Source organism: Petaurus breviceps, unplaced genomic scaffold, assembly GCF_028583685.1.
Source record: "Petaurus breviceps papuanus isolate PSGF00001 unplaced genomic scaffold, PetGlider_PUasm1.0 229, whole genome shotgun sequence".
Lineage (NCBI taxonomy): Eukaryota > Metazoa > Chordata > Mammalia > Diprotodontia > Petauridae > Petaurus > Petaurus breviceps.
The window spans coordinates 18,796,713-18,821,052 of NW_027185903.1; the positions used below are offsets into that span (position 1 = coordinate 18,796,713).

General features: G+C 37.9%; 1 protein-coding gene across 3 annotated transcripts in view; it reads right to left on the bottom strand.

Moving 5' to 3' along the window:
* Nucleotides 1-24,340, bottom strand: part of ARSB (arylsulfatase B) — a 305,283-nt gene that overhangs the window by 144,582 nt on the left and 136,361 nt on the right. For all 3 annotated transcript variants that reach the window (XM_069096303.1, XM_069096304.1, XM_069096302.1), the window contains exon 6: nucleotides 9,054-9,124. In XM_069096303.1, the coding sequence (XP_068952404.1) occupies nucleotides 9,054-9,124 (71 nt within the window). The remainder of the gene's footprint in view (nucleotides 1-9,053; nucleotides 9,125-24,340) is intronic.

Below are 24,340 nucleotides of genomic sequence, written 5' to 3' on the forward strand. Positions count from 1 at the left end.
TGGCTTGACAATGTAGTGTTTGTTTATTTTTCAACTGGGGGAGAGGAGTTGGGAAGGAAAGGGGACTACTAATGAGATTACCAAAAGGAAAAAAAAAAGGTCCCTGAAGCATTTTTTTTAAATGCACAAAAGGGAAAAGAAGGAAGGTCAAAGGAAATACAGTCAAGAAGGGATAGCTTTGAAAGTTGCATGTTGAATCTATTATATAATTAAAAGGAAAAGCAAGTTGTATGTAATATTCAGTTTCATTCATAACTTTTTAAATCTGTTTTACTTTGTATATGGAATTGCTCATTTATTTGGTGTTTCTTAAATTCTGTGTTTAAAAATTTAATTTTTTCATTAGTTCATATATGTACTTAATTTTTTTCTTACATGAACTAATGCAAAGTAAGCAGAATGAGAAAAACAATATGAAATACCTTCAACAATGTAAATGGAAAGAAAAATAACTACCAAATAATCAAAACTGAATGTTACAAAATTATAAAAATCAAACTTGACCTTGAAGGAGAGATATAAGAAAATACCTCACCCTCACTTCTCTATAGTGGTGGTGGGAAGGGGGATGGTAAAGCGTTATAAAAATTGATGTTTATTCTTTTTTTTCATATGTTTAATTATTTTATGTTTGCTGATATGTTCTTTTTACTTAATTTTTCTCTCCTTTCTCACTTAAAAAATTCTTTTTCATATGATATGGTGCTCTGAGAGGGGGAGGGGAGGGATAACTCTAGGTGGTGTAAAAGCAAAAGATAATAATAAAAATCTAATTGAAAAATTAAATTGAAAAAGAAAGAGTAGTCCCATGAAAAATAAAGAAACTTTGTAAGGGGGATGTTAAATGTAACCACAAAAAATACCATGGGAGTTCAAAAAGGCAAGTGGCCCACTGCCAAACACCCTATTTATTCCTTGACCCCTCAAGATTGGTTTAAGATTAATCCCAGGAGTTCCAGCATTGCTGTAAGTCAGAAAGGATCACAGATTCTGTTTTCTGAACCCTGTGAAGTTTAGAGAAAGTCAGCTAGCTATATTTCTCCAAAGAGAAAATGAGGGCAGTGGGATTTGCCAACTCTGTGTCTCCTATGCTTCTGGTGAGAATTAATTAGGGTTTTAAAAAGTACTGTGGATTTGGTTTAATTTGTATATTTATCCAGGATGAAAGCTGATATACTACTATGGGGTGTTAATATTAAAGGTTCATTATGCCTTACTCAAGGCAGTGTATAAAGACTGTAAAGTGTGTAAAGTGGTATAGTTGGTATATGAGGCATGTGGGACCATCTTCAAATCAAAAGGACTCTATTTCAAAATAACATTTAGTATTCCCTATAGTCTACAGAGAAGAAGAAAAGTCTTTGAAATGAAAATAAAAAATCTGACTTTGGATTTTGTTCCTGAGGCCATGTGACAACTGGCACTAAGGAAGTTCTATATACAAAAACATTTGCTGGCAATGAAAACATGGAAGCTGATGTTAATTTGATGTTACCTTCATGATGGGCTGTCAAATGAGGCACTAATAGGCTAGAAAAAGAAAATTTAAGGGGGCAGCGAGGTGGTGCAGTGAATAGAGCACCAGTGCTGGAGTCAGGAGGATCTGAGTTCAAATCCAGCCTCACACTTAGTAGCTGTGTGACCTTGGGCAAGTCACTTAACCCCAAGTGCCTTACCTTTCCCTCTCCTCCCCGCCCCCCAAAAAAAAGAAAATTTAATCAAGAAAGTGAGATTTTCAATGCTGATAGGCTGAAAACAAAATCAGTCATATAACTTTGCATTAACAGGTTAGCTTCTTTGGCACAGAGGAATGTAATGGCCAGGCTTTGTTGAGGGTAAAAAAAAAATACTGTGAAGTTGTGGAAGGACCTCAGAGTAACTGTCTTGCAAATATTAGCCTCCATCCTGATACAAAGATGGATTGTACACAAAATTAGCATGGGTCTAATACGGACTAATGACCAACATCAAGTACTTTAAAAAAAAATGATAAAACAAGAGTCCTGTCTGTCCTAAATATAAGCAGGGTGGATGGGAGAAACAAACAAGGAATTAATAACAGAGTTTTCCACGCAGCTGAACCAACAGAACTTTAATCCTAATATCAGGGATGATCTTTTTCACAGGTGAAAGAGAAAGTGGTTTGCTGATAGGGTATGATGGGCTATCTCTGGACTCCTGGAGTCACCTTTTCCACTAATGACTGGATTTTTGCAATTGGTCAATCAGTCTCCAAGACATAGAGATATTTACAAGTCATATGACCCTGGTCATATAGTCACAACCTCTGAAGATAATAATAGCACCTACTCTTGCATGGTGATGTGAGGTTCAAATGAGAAAATGTATGTAAAGTTCTTTCCAAACCTAAAAGCTCTATATACTGTCAGGTGTTGCTATTATTACTTGCTATAATCAGCTGAGGGGATGGTACATTTTTTGGGGTTGGGACAGAGATTCTAAACTTATTATTTCATTAGCATGGGGAATTGCAAATATGGAGCCTCCCTCCACCACAGCATATTGATAATAACTTTCTAAGTTACAATCTAGAGAAACTGTTTCCAAAATTTTTGACGGAGCTCCACCTCCACCTCTCCACTGGAGGGAGATTTTCCCAGTGACATAGCTGGTGGGTGCACCTAGGTCCCAATTAGGTTAATTGAGTGGCTAATAACAGGTGAATAACAACATTTATATAGTGCTCATTATGTACCAGGCACTACACTAAGTATTTATAGTTATTATTTTGATTATTGATTATTATTATTTTGATCCTCAAAACAATTCTGGGAGTCAGGCGCTGTTACTATTTCCATTTTACAGGTAAAGAAACTGAGGCAAACATGGATTAAGTGACTTGACCAGTGTAATACTGCTATTAAGTGTCTAAAGTCACATATGAACTTCCTGAAACCAGAGCACTCAGACTGGGTGCGCTGTCCACTCTGTCACCTAGCTGAAAGAAAAGAATGGCAGCTTTCCTGGCAGATGGCGGAGGTAAAGTAAGATTACTGAGGAATAGCAGTAGATAAAGTTGTGTTAGAGACAAGCCCTATTCTTCGTTCATCTTCCCATCTTCTAATTGGTTGATCATGCAGATGACCATGGCATCCACTTTGGAGAGCAAAGGGGATGTAAAGATTCCTAACAGCTGGTGAGGGGTAAAATTACCTCATCTTATCATTGTATTAATATTCTAACTCAGACTAGTTTTTAATCTCAGAAATATCAATATCTTTCATGCAGATGGTCTAAATAAAGCTGGCGAGAGGCAGCTAGGTGGCATAATGAATAGAGCACTGGCCCTGGAGTCAGAAGAACCTGAGTTCAAATCCAGCCTCAGACACTTAACACTTACCAGCCCTGTGACCTTGGGAAAGTCACTTAACCCCAATTGCCCTGCTTTCCCCCTCCAAAAAAAAGGGGGGGGGGAACTAAATAAATAAATAAAGCTGGGAAGGAAAAAAAAAACACAAACGAACAGTTTCTCAGTGCTTCCTAACATGACAGATTCTGATTTGAACTATAGATGAAGCCACTTCACCACAGAAAATAATGCGCACGTAGACGAAGGAAAGGGAGGGGACCTCGTGTTTCCTCCCTATAATCAAAGGGTAAAAATAACTCCTCATTACAACCCTTAAACAGAAAAGGCTTTTAAATGAAATAGCAACAACGCTGTATAGCCAATAAAGGCTTTGAAGCCCCCATCACTGGCCTATATAAGTAAAATGTTAACATCTGCCAGTGTCCTTCATCCTATAATCAGGCTACTACTAATGGGCTCTGAATGTTATGCATGTGTAAAAGTGTATATTAATTAAATAGTTGCTTATATAAGTAGATGGGAATTCTAATGATTCATGGAATGTTGGGCCTGGCTCTCTATGGTTAGTTTTGGCTTCGGACACAGGGTGGATATATGATCTAGAGGAGTTATAAAACCTACAAGGTAGATGTGAGTGTTTTCTCTAAAATCCTTGGTTCTTAAACTTTTTATGCTCATGGAAAAGTATTATCTGTTGGAGGATTCTTGCAGCATATAATATTTAAGATGGAAACACTATGGGAGGGTTTCATGATTACAGGGGGAGGGGACCTTCATATTCACATTTAATCACAAGTGTAAGCTCTATACAATATGGGGAAGAATGACACATATGCATGTGATTTCAAGTGTAAGCTTCATACAATTAGGAGCAGCCACTGCTCTTAATCTAACTGTTTCTGAATAAACTTTTCAAGGAACAAGCACCATTGACTAAGATTGTGGAGAGGCCAGGTCTTCTCTGTCAAGACCAAACTGACCTAGTCTCCATATTCTGCTTCCCAGTTTAGAAAAGGATGTGTACCTCTGGATCATGGCCCTTTCTATTGTTTAGAATTGCTCGGGAAGCCATTCTGCTCCAGTTAATTTAACCAGCATTTATTAAGCTCCTAATATATGTCAGGCCTTGTGCTATATACAAAGTACACACACACACACACACACACACACACACACACACACACACTATATACAAGTATACAAAGACAACATGAAGAATACAGAGATTAAAATGAAACAATCCAGCTCTCAAGGTCCTCCTTGCAGGTAAAGGGGAGGGAAAGGGTACAACACATATGTACAGAGATAAGTAAATATAAAATATATTAAAATGATGTAATTTTAGGGAGAGGGAGCAGTTAGGTAGTGCAACAGATAGAGTTCCAGGGCTGGAAACAGGAAAATGCGTCTTTCTGAGTTCAAATTTGACCTCCGACACTTACTAGCTGTGTCACCCTGGGCAAGGAATTTAACCCTGTTTGCTTCTCCTCACCTGTAAAATTAACTGGAGAATAAATGGCAAACCACTCCAATGTCTTTGCAAAGAAAAGCCCAAATGAGGTCACAAAAAGTCAAACAAGACTGAACAACAAAACACTTTCAGGGGGAATCAGGAAAGTTGTCTAGAAGGATACCACACATAATGAGAAGCAAATTACCAGGTTACTTGGTTTCACACACAGTATTTCCCCCTCAAAATAAAAATGAAATTTAAGAAGATGGGGTCCAGTCTAGAGCTCACTTCTCGAGAAAGACACTGATAAGTTAGCTTGTTCTAAGAACTCTTACAGTCACATTAGACCAAAGACTCTGGCAGGAAGGTATTGTGTGAACCAGGAATCCTAAAGATCTTTCAGGCTCACCAGAGCACAGAGTTGAGGTCTAGTCAAAATTATCTTTCAAGCATAAAGGAAAGTGCAAATATATCTAAGATCACAGCTTTAGGGGAGGAAGGGACCGCAGAGGTCATGTGATCCAACAGCTTCATTTGACAGAGGAGGGACCAAGGCCCAAGGAGGTTGCATCTTGTCCATGATCACAAGGGTAGCAAAAGACAGGGTTGAAATCCAATCTAAGTCCCTTTGACTGCAAATCTAGACCTCCTTCCACTGAACCCTGCTGCCTCCTTCTTTCCAAGGTATAAAGAAAGTGAATGGTTATTGTAAGGGAAAAAAAAGGTGGGGGGGGTTAGCCCTTATAACAAGGGAAAAAAAGGAATGATTTTAATTATGTAAAATTAAAAAGATTTTGCACAAATAAAACCAATTCAACTAAAAAAGAAGGGAAATGGGTAACTGGGAAAAAAATCTTGGTAGCAAGTTTGTCTGAGAAAGGTCTCATTTCCACAATGTATAGAGAACTGTATAGTTCAGATTTATAAGAATAAGTGTCATTCTATAATAAATAAATGGTCAATGGATACAAATAGAAGTTCTTAGGGGCAGAAATCCATATGAGAAAATAATCCAAATCACTAATTATTAAAGAAATGTAAATTAAAGCTACTACATGTAGTTCCACCTCATACCTATTAAATTGGCAAAGTTGACAAAAAAAAAAGGAAAATGACAATTGTTAGAGGGGGTATGGGGAGGAAAAAGCACATTAGTACAATGTAACTGAAATCTACAGATAATCACCCAACTTTAACTTAGCTAATGTTATTTTAAACTCTTCCTACTCAACCCAACCCTTTTTTTTTCTTTTTGGAGGGGGAAGGCAGGGCAATTGAGGTTAAGTGACTTACCCAAGGTCACATGGCTAGTAAGTGTTAAGTGTCTGAGGCCAGATTTGAACTCAGGCCCTCCTGACTCCAGGGAGTTATAATAATAATATTATTATCTTCATTTTACAGATGAGGAAACTGAGGCAAACAGAGGTTAAGTGACTTGGAGGTTTATGTGAACAAAAAGTCTGTCACATGGTGTCCATCCTTCTTAACACACATATGAAAATAAGGATGGTACCCTAATTCTTAGAACTAATTAGAATTGAGGAGTTTCAACTGTAAGGTTTTGTCTATGATATGAGAAAGAAACCATGCATTAGGTAAAAGGATATTTACATTATACAAAATTTAGTGGTAGTCTTTGATCAAAACAAAACAAAAACTTGTATGTGTGTGTGTATATACACACACATACAATTTTTGTGATTGCGTTTCTAAAGGAAAAAAAATTAGTGTGTATACATATATACATATGTATATGTATACATATGTGTGTATATGTATACACACATATATGTTGCTCAATGGATAGAGCACTGGGCCAGTAGTCAAGAAGATGTGAGCTCAAACATTTTCTAGTTGTGTGACCCTGGGCAAGTCACTTGAATTTGCCTTACTCCAGTGGAGAAAGAAATAGCAAACCACTCTAGTATCTTTGCTAAGACAATCCCATAGACAGAATTGGCATGTTATGATTCACAGAGTCACAAAGAGTTGGATTTGACTGAGAAACATGTATATAATTTTTTAAATCAAAAGCTACCACTAGATTCCCAGGCAATATTTAAGGATATATATTGCATAAAATTGTGTTATGTATACTGGCAATATTTTCAAAAGGAAATTTTAGTTGGGGGTGTTGTAAATGGAACCTTGGGCTCCCTATGGCCTAAAGAATTCCATGACAGGCACTTAATACAGGGCATTAACCCCTGTAGACCACTAGAGCATTGTATATTACTGAAATAGAACTACAACTGAATATCTTGCTTGGTGATCTCATCATCTCCCATGGGGTCAACAATCCTTTCTCTGCAGATGATTCCCAGATCTATATAAATAGCCCTAATCTTTCTCCTCAGCTCTAGTCCCCCATCTCCTACAGCCTCTTAGACACCTTCAATTAAGATGTTCCATCAGTAGCTTAAACTCGCTATGTCCCAAAGAGAACTCATCTTTTCTTATAAATTCTTCCATTCTTTGCAACTTTCCTGTTACTGTGGAGGGCACCACCACCCTTTCAATCTTCTCAGTTCACAATCTTGATGTTCTTCCAGACTCCTCACTTACTTTCATCCCATATAACAGATCTTTTGACAACTTAAAAAAAAACTTACTTTCAAAACATCTCTCAGGAAGGTGTCTCCTTTTCTCAGCTGATATAGTCCTGCCTTCATCACCTTCACTTGTACTACTGCAATATGCTTTTGGTGGGTTTCCTTGTCTTAAATCTCTTCCCAGTTTAATCACTCTGCTATCCAAGTGATTTTTCTAATGCATATGTCTGACCATGTCACTCCCTACCATTCAATAAACTCCAGTTACTTCCTGTTACGTCCAGGATTAAATATAAAATCCTCTGCTTTGCATTTAAAATCCTTCACAACCTGAAGCCCTCTGATCTATGCAGTTCTATTATACTTGACTCCCCTCTGTGCATTCTCCAAGCTATATTGGCATATTTGTTCCTTGCACACATCATGCAGTCTTCTTTCTCCATTTATTTGCACTGGCTGACCCTCCATGTTTGGAATGCTTTCTTTCCTCATCTCTGCCTCTGAGGTTCGTTGGCTACCTTTAACACTCAGCTCAAATCCCTTCTGCAGGCCTTTCCCAATCTGCCACCCCACTTCTGCCCCATACCTGTGCCTTCCCTATGAGACTATGTTCCGTTTAGACCTGGAAGGGATCTTTTGTTGATCAGTTGTTTCAGACATGTCTGATTCTTTGTGATCCCATTTGGGGTTTTCTTGGCAGAGATACTGAAGTGATTTGCCATTTTCTTCTCCAGTTCATTTTGTAGATGAGGAAACCGAGGCAAACATGGTTCAGTGACTTGCCCAGGTCACACAGCTTATAAGTGTCTGAGGTCACACTTGAACTCAGGTCTTCCTGACTCCAGGCCTAACACTGTGCCACCTTGCTGCCCAACAACAAACAACAACCTTCCATTTACACTATATGAATTTAGTCCATAGTTATTTGCACATTGTCTCTCCCATCAGAATGAGAGGTCCTTGAAGGCAGGGGCTTTTTTGCCTCTTTTTGTATTCCCAGACCTCAGCACAATACCAGGTCCACAGTAAATGCTGAATAAATTCTTGTTGACTTACTGACTAACTACCTTAAATGGTCTTCCAGCTTTGAAGGAGGCATTGTGGTACAATGGAAAGCATGCTCAATCTGCAATCTAAGGCCCTGGGTTCCAATTCCAGCATTTGTTACTATCTGCAGGAATGTGGGCAAGCCACTTAATCTCCCTCTGGGCCTCAGCTAAACTGTCTGTAAAATGAAAGTGGATGGACTAGATGACCTTCAAGGTCCCTTCCAGCTCTAGAGCTCTGTGTGTGTGTGTGTGTGTGTGTGTGTGTGTTGCCATTATTCTGACTGTTTGATATGGGCAGTGCAGAAAATTGGGCTGAATGTCATAGGAATCCATGTGCAATATGAAGATAGCAACTGTGCATCTGGAATGGAGGTATGTCTCACTACCTTGGCACTTGAGGCATGTGATTATCTCACAGCAGCTCCAAAGACGTGACTCTTTCCATCTGGGTGCTTTGGAGGATTGGGAAGTAGAGCGTGCCAACTGTATTAATCCTTGGCAAGAATTTTTAGTGACCCTTAAAATGAGACCACTAAGAAAATCGCAAGAGGGAAGAGTTTGCCTTAGTTCCTATTCACGTGAAAAAGGAGATGGACTTCAGCCTTGCAACATGGGAAGCAGCCAAACCAGCCTCCTAATGATTCATTAATTAATTAGTGTGTACTCACATGGCGATATGTCTACAAAGCCAGGATCAATGTTATGCAGCAGCTCCATCCGGGGGGAAGGGCTTCCTTCACTAGAAAAGAATTTATTGGGAAGCATTAATTTCCTTTAGAGAAGGGGCATATGCTCTGTGCCTACTTCCTTTTGAGTCCCTCATAGGAAATAACAAACCTGCCAGTCTGTGACTTGAACTTGAACCCCAAATCTGAAAGTTTCTGATTTCTTTAGGAAGCCCAATTTTACATGGCCACAAACTCTTTACAAATTACAGGATAGAATAAATGATGAGGAAAAAGATTGCCACTTTATAGCTCTCTCCAATAAATAATACTGGTTCTATATAAATTTGAATACACTTTAGGAACACCTGCTATTTTATTAATGTGGGCACTACCAACATCAATCCAGATCACAACCCATTCATCCTTTCTCAACTTCTATTGAACACACCCTTATACAAAATCTCCAAGGAGGATTTAAAGGATACACTTCATTTAAGAGGGCACTCAGGTCAGCCATCTCTTCATTCCCTACCCAGCTCTACTCCTATGGACTTCTCCATCACACCCTAGGACAAATACCTTCCTCTCTCTCCTTCCTATCCTCCTGCCTCCAATTCCTCCTTGAGGACAGGGACTGTATTTATTTGTTTGTCTGTTTACTTTGTATTTGCATTTCCAGTGTTTATCTGTCCCTGGAAAAAAGTAGGCACTTAATGTTTATTGACTGAATGACTGAGGACTTCTCCTTCTTCAGTATGTCACAGATAAACTCATGTAGCCTATCTTTTACCTCTCAAACTCATTAAGGCAGCTAAGTAGTGTGGTAGATAGATAACGGATTTGAAGCCAGGAAGAACTGAGTTCAAACCTTTTTTCCTCTGACATTTGCTAGTTGTGTGGCTCTAGATAAATTCCTTAACCTCTCTGTGCCTCAGTTTCCTCTGATGTAAAACAAGGATAACCATGGCACGTACTTCACAATGTTGTTGCAAAGAACAAATAAGATGAAATGTGTAATGTGCTATATGAATGCTAACTGTTGTCCCTACATGACCATCTAATCTCCTTTTCTGGTCATATGTGTCCTTGATGATAGCATTTCTGCTACCTCTCACATATGAGAATTCTTTCCTTATTAATATTCTATAGCTTATTTATAGCTATTATATGTCTTTCCACAGACCTTTGGGGCATCTGTAATTTTGATTCTTCTGAGATCATAGTGTTCTATAATCTATACCCATATAGTATGACCAGGTGCATTCTGGGTTAGATTTGTGATTATGTTGCTATAGGGAACCCTGATGAAAAAATCCCCTCTACTAATAGAGACAGGAACTTGTTCTGCATGCTGTGGTCTCAGAGGGTCACTTGGGGCACTGAAAGGTCCACTGACTTGCTCTGAGTTACAATATCAGCATGTGTCAATGAAGGACTGCAGCCCACGTCCTTCTGACTATGAGGCAGCTTGCTATCCCCTATGTCACACTGCCTCTCATGAGGCATATTGGTGTGAAAGAGATGGTGTTTGGTGGAAGGGAGCAGCTTCGAATCATTGGAACTTTTAGCACAATTTCCCAAATGCAATTCAGCCTACTTCCTTTCTCCACTTAGTTCTGGGCCCAGCTCATTGTTTACTGGTATAAGGACAAAGGATCTGAGCTTATACATCATCAGGAAAACAAATGACCAAGTCATCTTTCATCTACAGAATACTCAGTAGGAAATGTAATGATAGAATCTAGTGCCATTAGGAGTGGCTAGGTGGCGCAGTGAATAGAGTACCGGCCCTGAAGTCAGGAGGACATGAGTTCAAATCCAACCTCAGATACTTAACATGCTTACTAGCCATGTGACTTTGGGCAAGTCACTGAACCCCAACTGCCCTCCAAAAAAAGTAATCTAGGGCCATTTATATTAAAGCCACAAGTGGCCTTTCAAATGGATTGACACCAGATCTCAGAATGTGAATACTTAGAATGACCAGATCTCAGAGTTTGATAGGAGTCACATATCCAACAAGCAGTCAACCAGCTTCTACTAAAGAACTCAGAGTGCAGGGAAGTCCATTACCTGCTGAGGCTGCCCATTCAAAGTACTGATGGATTGGCAGATGAGTACCCACCTACATGTGCCCAGTGGAATTTGGTCTAAGGGAATATGGATTTGTTTGGTTCTAGTGCAGTTTTTAACCATGGACCCCTCTTGGCAGTCCACTGAGACCTAGGGATCCCTTCTCAGAATAATGTGTTTAAATGCATAAGATAATAATAGCTAACACAGATCACTTACTATGCACTCAGTGCTTTACAATTCTTAGCTCATTTAATCTTCATAACAACCCTAGGAGGCAGGTGCTATTATAATCCTCAGTTTACAGGGGCAGTAACTGAGGCAAACAGAGGTTAAGTGACTTGACCAGGCTCACATGGATTCTAAGTGTCTGAAGTTATATTTGAACTCAGACCAAATGCTGGATGGAAATTAATTATCTTGAAATACAACTGTCAAAAGAAATTTTTCTAAGTTCACAGACCCCAGGTTAAGAACCCCTATTCTAGTGCATATTCACCTGAAATAACTACATATATATATATATATGTGTGTGTATATAATTTTATAGAAAAATCTGCACATGTAAATGGAATCATAGACTGTTACTATTGGAACCAGAACAGTATGTAGCTCAGTGCCTGACGTATAACAGGCACTTAAATACTGGCTGATTAATCAATTGTTTGGCTACATGGATAGTAGAGGCAGAATGGTACAAGGTAAAGAACACAGGTTTTGTTCTAAGGACCTAGGTTCAAATGCCAGCTTTGTCCCTTCTTATGAGACTTGGAATAAGTGGCCTGACCTCCCTGGGACTCATTTTTCCCATCTGTAAAATGAGGACAGTCTCTAATGTCCCTTTTAGCTCCAAACCTATGAGCCCTAATGCAAGACTTTTCCTTGCCATTGAGAAAACTGAAACCAATAGAACTGAAATGACTCACTCAATGTTGCATAGCTAATGAGTGACTCCATTGGGAACATAACCCAAGTCTCCTGATTCTCAGATTAGTGCTCTTTCATCCAGTGTGGATCACTAAAAGAATGTGAAGAGATCCTATCTAGTGAGCACTAGTGAGCTCAGTAGGAGCAGGTACTAAAATGCACAATTCCCTTTATGCACTACAATCCCACATCTGTTGTTCAGGTCCCATCTAAGGGTTAGAGGCCCACTGCAGAGAGCCACTGACTTCAACCTCACGGTCAATTTCCTTTCTCCCTTCCCCTTCTTGGTGAACTCTGATTATCCATCTCTACCACTTTGGGAGGACACTCAGGGTCCCACTCTATCAGGACCATTACTCTATCCCAATGGTGGTGGACCAAATCTTTCCAGCCATCATGCCGCCCCTCCCCACACTAACATATACTTTTACATGAAGGGAATCACTAATTACAAGTCTTCTGGTAAGATCCCAAGACATTGCCTTTTGACCTGCTATTGGAACCCTGAAGACTGGTCTTGCCACCTGCCCTGAACAAGAACCCTTAGAACCTTTCCATCCAGTCTGCCAATGAGTCCTCCTATATGTGCTGTCTTCTTCAATTAGAATAGAAATTCCTTGAGAGCAGAGACTGGCTCCTTTTTTCCCCTTCTTTGTATCTCCAGAGTTTAGTGCAATGCTTGGCATATCTTAGGAGTTTGACAAATGCTTTTTCTTTCATTAGAAAGTTAAGTAACCAGATAATTTTGACAATGTAGACTCAACCTTATAGTGGTAGTAGTGAATTATAACTCTCATCCTTTCTCATCCCATATAGATGTCAAAGAACAATTTCTACTTTAACTCTGTTTATAATTGCTTGGTTGGCTGTTGTTCTTCCTTCATTCTTGAAGAGTACCAAAATGACATCGCTATGCTAGAGCCAAGTTTCAGTGTGTCAGACTGTGGCTGATCAGACCAATATGAGCTCCCAATGCTCTACCACAGGTCGGGCACAAAATAGTCCGTGTGAGCATTTGGGGCGGATTCTCTAAATTTGCACATCCTGCGTTTCCTTTGAGCTGTTTCAATTCTACTTTGCTCATAGAGCACAGCACCTTCTCTGATGAGGGCACGCCATACTGAGTAGTCCTGTGCTATTGTCTCCCATGTCACACAATCAATCCCAAAATTCTTCAGAGAGACCTTGAGAGAGTCTTTGTATCACTTCTTCTGACCACTATGTAAACACTTGCCCTGTGTGAGTTCTCCATAAAAAATCTTTTTGGCAAGCATACATTTTGCCTTTGAACAACATAACCAGCCCACTGGAGTTGCACTCTCTGAAGAAGAGTTTGAATGCTTGGCAGTTTAGTTCAAGTAAGGACCTCAGTGTCTTGTATCTTATCCTGCCAGATGATTTTCAGAATCTTCCTCAGGTAATTCAAATGGAAGAGATTCAGTTTCCTGGCATGGTGCTGGTATACTGTCCAGGTCTCACAGGTTTACAACAATGAGGTCAGCACAGTGGCTTTTGTAGACCTTCAGTCTGATAATCAATCTAATACCTGTTCTCTCCCACACTTTCCTTCAGAGCCTCCCAAACACTGAGCTAGCTCTGACAATGCATACATCAACCTCCTTATCAATGTGTATATTCCTGGAAAGTACACTACCAAGGTAAGTGAACTTATCCACAGCATTCAAAACTTCTCCATTTGCTGTAACCCATGGTTCCACGTATGGATGGTGTGGTGGTGGTTGACAGACTACCCACATTGTCTTGGTGTTAGCCGTTGGGCCAAAATGAGCACAAGCAGCAGAAAATTGACCCATACTTTGTTGCATCTCAGCTTCAGAGGCTACACTGAGTGCACAATCATCTGCAAATAGAAAATCATGCACCAACACTCCCCTCCACTTTGATTTTGACTTATAGCCTTTTCAAGTTGAAGGATTTACCATCAGTGTAGTAGCTGACCTTGATGCCATGTTCATCCCCACTAAAAGCATTTGACAACATGGCTGAAAACATCATGCTAAAAAGCATGGGAGCTTTTGTTTCACTTGTTTCCCAAATAGTCTTGTTTCACTTCCTTGCTGGCTGCGAAAGCACAAGGGCAACATCATCCAGAACCGGGACAAGCATGCCATCATGAAATTGAGATACAATGCTGATGAACTTCTCCTGGCAACCAAATTTTGAAATAATTTTCCATAAATCCTCACGAATGATAGTATCAAAGGCCTTGGTCAGATCTCCAAACATTGTGTACAGACCTCTGTTCTGCTCCTGGCATTTGTCCTGGAGTTCTTGGGCAGCAAACACTATATCGACTGTTCCTCGGCCCTTTCTGAAGCCACATTGGCTCTCAGGCAGATGAACATCTTCAAGCAGGTGCTGTGGAGCACTCAGAGCTTGGTTAGACATTGAAGATGCCAAGGAACACTGCACTTTGAGCCATCACCAGTCATCTTGATTCTGTCCTGCCACTAGACTATGATGACTCTAGAGGAAAGAGTGAGGTCAATGACTTTGTATAACTCTGCCTCACTCAAATCTAATTTATGCACAAATCAAAAGACATCACCCATACCATTTACCAATTTCAAAGTCCTGTGGTGACAGGCAAGTGACAAAACAGCAGATGTGGATATACTGGGAGCTGTAGTTACAATCCTGCATGCAGGAGACCCAGGCCATAGGGTCATTTTTCATTGGAAGCAGCAGTGGGATTCAGCAAGCCCCTGAATGTCTGAGCAGACTTTTAAAGATTCCACTGTTCACCTACTGGTGTGGGGAAGGGGCTAGAAAGGGTGCCCTAAAAATTGTCTGTTTACTCAATCCTGGCCTGATTACTGTGTCAGGCAGGGAATCCCACTCTGTGGTCAAAACACAAAAAAATGTATAAAAACGTCTGCAAAGACAATTCTGCTCACCACTGGCACATGGAATGTGTGTAAACTTATAGACAACATAAAATCCAGTAGACCTGAAAGACAAATCAGCTCTTGTTGCAAGAGAACTCAACAGGTATTGCATCCAAATAAGAGAATGACTCCAAAACATCTATAAACAAAGCCTCAAAGCTTGGGCACCAATTCAACCAGAAGTGTTGGAAGAGATAATGCAAGAGTTTTTAAAAAGAGTTAAAAATGTTTTGTCAATGAAATTAGAGTTCTTGAGGGGAAAAAATGAAAAAGAAATGAGAACTATAGAAGAAAGAATTGGAAATGAAATTAACAGCATTGCACAATATGTATAAAACCTTGCCTTAGCAACAAATTACCTGAAAATTCTAATGGACCAAATAAATAGATGCTGATAACTCCATGAGACAACCTGATATCTGCACATTTTTAGCTTGCTCTTTAGTGGTACTATCCACTAGAATATGAACACAGACATACACATGCCACTGCTAATTTGAATAGAGATCAGTTAAATGAAAGATATTTAGCAATAAATCTGAAAAGATCAGGCATGTACATTATGCATTCACTATACTTCTCTATAAATCAGAGGAAACACATATTTGGGAATAAGCAAACTGACTGATAGATGACATTTCTAAATCTCAAAGTTTACAGATGAGTCCAGTGACCATCTTTTTGTCTGGACACATTTCTCATAGGCAGTCAAATTGTGATACATGCTGGGGCTGAAGAAAATTATGTCGTAAGTCAAGCATGTCATGAGGTTGCTTTTTCAAATGTGCAAAACTGAAGGCTATTTTGATAAGGAAGTGGTCAGAGATATGATCTAGGAAAACTAAATATGTGGCAAAAAATGAAAAAAAAACATAAAACAAAATATCCTTAGTGACTCCAGGCCATTAAGAGAGCAAGAAAAATAAATTTACATTAAGAAACTTGGATTTCTACCCAAGGTTCTTTCACACAACTGTATCTTTCTGGGTGTGCTTAAAATTCTTCAACATGTCCCTGGCTATGCTCCTTCCTCCTTTGGTAAATGAGGAAAACTTACTTGAACTTTAGAAATATACTAAGATGGGATTTTAAACAGCAGTCCACATAATCACATGTTTCTTGAAAACCAATAAACAACATGACATTTGAAAGAAGAACATGGAAACAGGGCCAAATACACTGAACAGTTATGCTGACTTAAAGGCATGAAAAAATAATTTATGCCCATGTCCCCTGTTTATATCTACTAGTCAACTGTAGAATGCAATCCTGCCCTTAGATTCCTGCATAATACTGGGCTCTGCATCCTTATGAACTGTAAAAATTGGCCCCAATTTCTTTCCATAGCTAGAAGAGGGGTCATTCTTCCCACTGGTGAAAAACAGAGATGCAGTTTGAGAGTCACCATGAAGGAGGCCTCTCTCCAGATAGCCCCCTCCGTAGAAGCCTCCTATGAAGTTACTTGTCCTTCCTGATCTGAGATCCCTCACAACTTTGAATTTAGGTAGCAAAGATAATTATCACACTGGTCATCTGGGAAGGAAGTGGAAAGGATGTAAGAGAAAGCGAGAGGGATTTTTCTAGTTAGTTTTGATTACCACATCAGCACAGACTAAAAATATTACCACAGATTAGGATCAAGAAACAAATAATTAATTGTCATCTTGGGAGGTATGGAGAGCCCAAGATGAACTATATGGTTCTATTTCAATTCAGTGTTGGTGAGGAATAAGAATGGGGGAGGGGGAAGAGAGAAGTAGTGTGATGTAATGGAAAAAGCATTGAAAGTGGAATCAGAAAAGCTGACTTTATCACTCACTAGTTTGTGCAAGTCACTTAACCACTGTAAGGTTCAATTTCCCAATCTTATAGAGTGGTTATAATAAGACCTACCCTATCTACTTCATAGAGCTACAATGAAAGTCAGATGATAACATATGTGAATTTTTTGTAAGTATAAATCACTCAAGCAGATAGCTAGGTGGTACAGCAGATAAGAGTGCTTGGGCCTGGAGTCAAGAAGATATGAGTTCAAAACTGACAGTAAAACTAAAGTAGTGGGGGGAGGGGAGTGGGAGATGATTTCAGATCTAGACAAATCTAACCACTCATGAAGAGAAACAGGTTAAGGACCTGAATAGAATTTTATAAAAGTAATATATGATAGATCTCTGTTGAATTCTGAGTGGGAATAAATAGGAGTATACATATTTCTCAGCTGTGCACAGTATTTTTACAAAAATTAATCACATACTGGGGCATAACATCCTTACAAACAAATGAATACAATATATTAAATGCTGTGTGGCCCTAGGTAAGTCGCCACCCCAATTGCTTTGGGAGAAAAATATATATGTGTGTATATATATAAACATACACACACGTATGTATACACCCATACTTTATTGAACATAATACAATAAAATTGTATTCAGTACAGGACTGTTGAAGAAAAGATATTTAAAAATTGAAGACAAAATGACTTAATCCTAAAGAATTGTTAGGCAAAAGAATAAGTCACAGAAATGGTGGATAATTTCACCAAAGATAATAACCATAAAGAATTGTAGGGATGCTGCCAAAGCAGTCCCTAGGGGAAAATTTGTAACTCTAAACACTTTTGTCAACAAAAGTAAGAAAGAATAGATGAATGAACTGGGCATGTAACTTAAAAATTAGAAAACTAATTAATCAAATAACCCTAATTAAATACTAAAATAAAAATTCTGAATTTCAAAGATGAGATTAATAAAATTAGAAGCAAAAAAGGATAAATTGAATTAAATAAAACTGAGCTTTTTTGGGGGGAAAACAATAAAATAAATCAACTAATTTAATATAAAAGAATAAAACCAAACTACCAGTATCAAAAATGAAAAAAGAATTCTAAACAAATAAACAAGAAATAAAGGAAATTATTAACAATTATAATGCCCAATTATAGGCCAATAAAACTGACAACTTAAGTGAATAACTATTTTTGATTAATTAATTTATCTTTAGTTTTCAACATTCATTTCCATAATATTTTGAGTTACAAATTTTCTCCCTGTCTTTCCCCTATCCCCCACCCCCAAGAGAGAGCCTACTGAAAACCCCCCAATCTGTTCTCTCTTATATTCTCCCCTACCCCACCCCCAACTCTCTAGTAGGGCAAGCTGGATTTCTATACCCTAGTGCCTGTATATCTTATTTCCTAGTTGCATGTAAAAAACAATTTTTTTTACATTTGTTTTTAAAACTTTGATTTCCAGATTCTTTCCCTTCTTCCCCCCTGCCACTCACCCCCACTGGGAGGACATACAATTCAATATAGGTTGTACATGTGTAGTTATGCAAAACGTTTCCATAGTAATTACATTGTGAAAGACTAACTATATTTCCCTCTATCCTATCCCACCCCCTCTACTTTCTACTTTGACCTTGTCCCTTTTCAAAAGTGTTTGCTTCTAACTACCCTCTTCCCCAATCTTCCCTCCCTTCTATCATCCCCCCTCCTATTCCCTTCCCTTCTACTTTCCTGTAGGATGAGATACCCAATGGAGTATGTATGTTATGTGGATAAATATTTACAAAAATAAAAAATTCCCAGATCAACAGAGAAAGATATTTTTAATAATTCAATTTCAGAAAAAAAAATTAACAAGCCATAATTTAACTCCCAAGGAAAAACATTCCAGGTAGATTTACTAATGAATTTTATGAAACATTCAAAGAACAGTTAGTTCCAATACTATGTAAACTGCTGGGGGGAAATAAGGAAAAGGGACCCTGCCAAATTCTTTCTATGATATAAATATGGTCTTGATACCTAAGCTAAGGAGAATAAAAGCAGGTAAATAAAATGATCAACTAATTCTCTGAATCAATATTGATGCAAAAATTTAAAAATAAAATAATAACAAAGATGCTATAGAAACATATCAAAAATATTATATACCAGTTTGGATTTATACCAGGACTGTAAGGTGAGTTTGACATATATACCAGTTTGGATTTATACCAGGACTGTAAGGTGAGTTTGATATTAGGAAAACTATAAATATAATAGACCATATTAATTTTAAAAATCATGTAATTATGACAGCTCCTTGAGAGCAGGAATTATTTTTTTATTGATTTGTTTACACACCTACAAGGGAAGATGATACTTTTAATTCTTAAAAATGGTACCACTAATAGTATAGTTATAAGGAATATACATATATATAAGGTGTGAGTATAAGGTGAATTTGAGAGAAATGACATAAAAATTAATCAAGGGATGACAAAGAGGAATACAATGCGTGCAGAAGGAAGGTAGAAGTAGAATGGGGTAAATTACTTCACATGAAGAGGCACCACAAGCCTATTACAGCAGAGGGGAAGATGGAAGGGTGGGAAATGGGCATCACTTGAACCTTACTCTGATCAGTATTGGCTCAAAGAGCGAATAATACATATAATCAGCTGAATACAGAAATCTATCTTACTCAATAGAAAAGCAGAAAGGGAGGAGATTAAGTAAAGGAGGAGGAGTAGACATAAAAGAGTGCAGGGGAGGAAGTACCCAGAAGCAAAACACTGTCAAAGAGGGAAAGGGTGAAAGGAGAGAGAGGACAAATGAGATGGAGCGAAACACAGTTAGTAACCATACCTGTGAATGTGAATGGCATGAATTCTCCTATAAAACAGAAATGGACAGCAGAGCCGATTAAAAACCAGAATGCTACAATGTGTCGCTTACAAGAAGCACACTTGAAGCAGAGACACACAGAGAGTAAAGGTAAGTGTGGCTCAAGCAGAATCCATGATGTGTCAGCTGAAGTAAAAAAAAGCAACGGCAGTGATCCTGATCTCAGACAAAGCAAAAGCAAAAACAGACATAATGAAAAGAGACAAGGAAGGAAACTACATTTTGCTAAAAGGCACCATAGACAATGAAGTAATATCAATTCTAAACATATATGCACCAAGTGATAGAGGATCCAAATTCTTAAAGGAGAAGTTATGTGAGTTACTGACTTATGATCAAACAAGAGATGGAAAGCATTATAAAACATAAAATAGATAATCTTGATTATACTAAATTTAAAAGATTTTGTACAAACAAAACCAATGCAACCAAGAGTAGAAGGAAAGCAGAATGGTGGGAAATAATCTTTAAAGGAGGCCTTTAATAAAGGCCTCATTTTTTTTTTTCCTTTTGGAGGGCAATTGGGGTTAAGTAACTTGCCCAAGGTTACACGGCTAGTTTTTTTGTGTGGGTGTCTGAGGCTGGAACCGAACTCGGGTCCTCCTGACTCCTGGCTGGCACTTTACTCACTGTGCCACCTAGCCACCCCATTTTTTTTATTATTATTATTTTTAAAGGCCTCATTTCTTAAATACATAGAGAACTGAGTCAAATTTATAAGAACACAAGTCATTCCCCAACTGATAAATGGTCAAAAGATATTGAACAGGTAGTTTTCAGATTAAGAAATCAAACCTATCTATATGTATATAATGATGTGTTTAAATCACTTTTGACTAGACAAATGCAAATTAAAACAACTCTAAGGTACCACCTCACACCTATTAGATTGGTTAATATGACAAAAAAGGAAAATGACAAATGTTGAAGAGGATGTGGGAAAATTGGGACACTAATGCTCTGTTAGAGGAGTTGTGAACAAATCCAACCATTTTGGAGAGCAATTTGGGCAACCAAGCTATACATATCCTTTGATCCAGTAACACTATTACTAGGTCTGTATCCCAAAGAAATCATAAAAAAGGGGGAAGCTGGATTGGTATGGCACTGAATAAGTAAATTAATTTAGGTAGTATTGCTATTTTTATTATATTGGCTTAGCATACTCACGGGCAATTAATATTTCTCTAATTATTTAGGTCTATCTTTATTTCCATAGTGCTTTAAAGTTGCATTCCTGTGTGCGTCTCAACAGGTAGATTCCCAGGTACTGAATATATTCTGTGATTATTAAATTTTTAAAATAATTAAAAATTTTTTAATAGCATTTTATTTTCCCCCCAATTACATGTCAAGACAATTTTTTAGCATTTATTTTTATAAGATTTTGAGTTCCAAATTTTTCTTCCTTCCTCCATCCCTTCTTCCTAAAATGGTAGGCAATTTGATATAGGTTATACATATGCGATCATGTAAAACATATTTCCATGTTAGTCACAATTGTAAAAGAAAAAACAAATCAAAGGGGGAAAAACACAAAAAAGAATAAAGCAAGTAAAAAAAAAATGTATGCTTTGATCTGCATTCAAAGTCCATCAGTTCTTTATCTGGATGTGGATAGCATTTTCCTTCATGAGTCCTTTGTACTTCTCTTGGATCATTGTGTTGCTGAGAAGAGCTGAGTCATTCATAGTTGATTACCATACAATGTTGTTGATACTCTCTACAATGTTTTCCTTTTCCTGCTCATTTCACTTTGAAACAGATTGTATAAAAATTTCCAAGTTTTTCTTAAATCTGCCTTTTCATCATTTCTTATTGCACAACAGATTCTATTACATTTATATACCACAGCTTCTTCAGACATTCCCCAAATGATAGGCATCCCCTCAATTTCTAATATTTTGCCACCACAAAAAAGGCTGCTATAAATATATTTGCACATGTAGGTCCTTCCCCCTTTTTATGAAAAACCTGGAAAGACTTATATGAACTGATGCTCAGTGAAGTGAGTGGAACCAGGAGAACACAGTACACAGTAACAGTCACATTGTACGAAGACTAACTTTGATAGACTTATCTCTTCTCAGCAATGCAAGGATCTAAGACAACTCCAAAAGACTCATGATAGAAAATGCTATCCACATCCAGAAAAAGAACTAAGGAATCTGAAGGCAGATCAAAGCATATCTTTTGCTCTCTCTCTCTTTTATTTTGTTTATTTCTTTTTTCTTGTGCTTTTTCCCATTGGTTCTAATAGTTCTTTACAACTATGATTAATGTGAAAATACATTTACTATGGATGTATATGCAGAACCTATATCAAATTAGATGCGACTGTCTTGGGGTAGGGGGAGGGAAGAGATGGGGAGAAAATTTAGAATTCAAAATCTTATGGAAGTGAATGTTGAAAACTAAAAATTAATACATTTAATAAATAAAATTAAAATATTTTTAAAATAGAGAAGTCCATCAATAAAATAAATTAGATATACAGCAGATGAAACAAATAAACACAGTAGTAAAGTGTTTGAAATATCCCCAAATCCCAGTTACTTGAGTAAGGGCTCACCATTCAACAAAATCTGATAGGAAAATTGAAAATCAGCCTGGCAGAAGCTAGGTATAGACCAACATCTCATTCCATAAAGCAAGATATACACTAAATGGATACATAACTTAGACATAAAAGATGATGTGACAAACCAATTAGAGTTCACAACCAAGCAAGAGATAGAATCACATAAGATAAAATTGACAATTTTCATTACATAAAATTTGAAAGTTTTTACACTAACAAAACCAATACAGCTAAAATTAGAAGAAAATCAGGTAACTGGAGAAAAAAAATCTTTATTGCAAGTTTCTCTGATAAAGTTCCCTTTTCCAAGATTTTCTATAATAAAAATAAAGACCATTTCCCCAGTTAATAAGAGGTCAAATGATATGAACAAGCAGATTTCAAAGTAAGAAATTCAAGCTATCAACAGTTTTATGAAAAATGGCACAAATCCTAATAATTAGAGAAATGTACATTTAAAGCAACTCTGAGTTCTACCTCATACTCAACTGATTAGTAAACCTGGGAATACTGAAGGAACTATAGGAAAACAAGCACATGAATGCTCTGTTGATGGAATTGTGAATTGGCCTAGTAATTCTGTAAAGAAATTAGGAACGATGCCAAAAAATTACTAAACTATGCATACCCTTTGACTTAGCCATATCACTAGTTAAGTCTATACCTCGAAGAGATCAAAGAAAGAAAAAAAAACTCATAGATTTGAATAAACATATTTATAGCAGTTCTTTTTGTGGTGGCAAAGAACTAGAAATCAAGGAGGTTCCTATCAATTGGGGAAGGGCTGAACAAATCATAATATACAAATATAATATATCGAATAGTAAGAAATGACTAAATGGATGATTTCAGAGAAACTGAGATAGACTTATATGGACTGAGGCAAAGTGAAATACACCAAACCATAAGAACAATTCACATAATAACAATACTGTAAAAACAAACAACTTTGAAAGGTTTAAGGATTCTGATCAACACAATGCGTAGGATTCCAGAAGACTGATAAGAACCATGTTATTACCCAAATCTGGACACTCAAGATGCAGAATGAGACATTTGTGGGTATGGTCAATGTGGTAATTTGTTTTGACTACACATATTTGTTACAAGGGTTTTGTTATTCTTTGTCTTTTCAGCAGAGAAGGGGGATGTGGGAGGGAAAGACAATAAATGCTTATTCTTAAGTTTAAAAAATGTCGAGTATAGTTTCAATATTCTTTAAAAAAAAAAAAAGAAACCTAGCTTAAACTGTGTGGGTAGATCCTTAGGCTACTGCTCTCACTATACCTTTGTCTCAAAACCGTCCAAATCAGTCAGATATATTAGCTTTTAAAAAGTATTTAAAGTATTCTTTGAACAGTTCATGCAAAGGTCACAAATTACCTTCTAATCCCAAAATAAAACTGCCTTTCTTTCCGAGTCTTCATGGTCCTTGAGCTCTCTATAGCACCTGAGCCTACTGGCCAACCCTTTCTTCCTGACACTCCTCCTGTAGCTTTTGTGAACTTCCCTCAAATGCCAGGAAAACCTGAGTCCCTTCCCTGCCCCCAACACATACTGGAAGTGTGGCTTAAGACCAAGTGCTGACTTGAAGCAGGAAAGAGCATTTCCTTATCTGGAACTCCCTATACCAATGTTATCACAGGTCCAGAACCTCTCCTGGTTTCTCTGACATCTCTGTTGCTATTTCTTTCACTGGCTCCTCACTCACTTTCTAAACCCTTTGGTTTGTTGACACCAAGGTTCCATTATGGATTTCTCTCTCTCTCCCCTCTCTCCCTCCCTCCTTCTCCCTCTGTCTTTCCTTGCTCACTCCCTCTGCCAAGCTCATTCACTTCCACAGCTTCAATCGCTCTCTTTAGGGACATAATTCCTACAACCTTTTTTTTTTTTTTTTTTTGCTTTTTGGAGGGGGAAGGCACGGCATCTGGGGTTAAGTGACTTGCCCAAGGTCACATGGCTAGTAAGTATGTCAAGTTTCTGAGGCCACATTTGAACTCAGGTCCTCCTGACTCCAGGGCCAGTGCTCTATTCACTGTGCCACCTAGCCGCCCTAGATTCCTAAAACCTTAATCTCTGACTTCTGACCTGATTTTTCTTCTGAGAACAGATCAGCATTTCC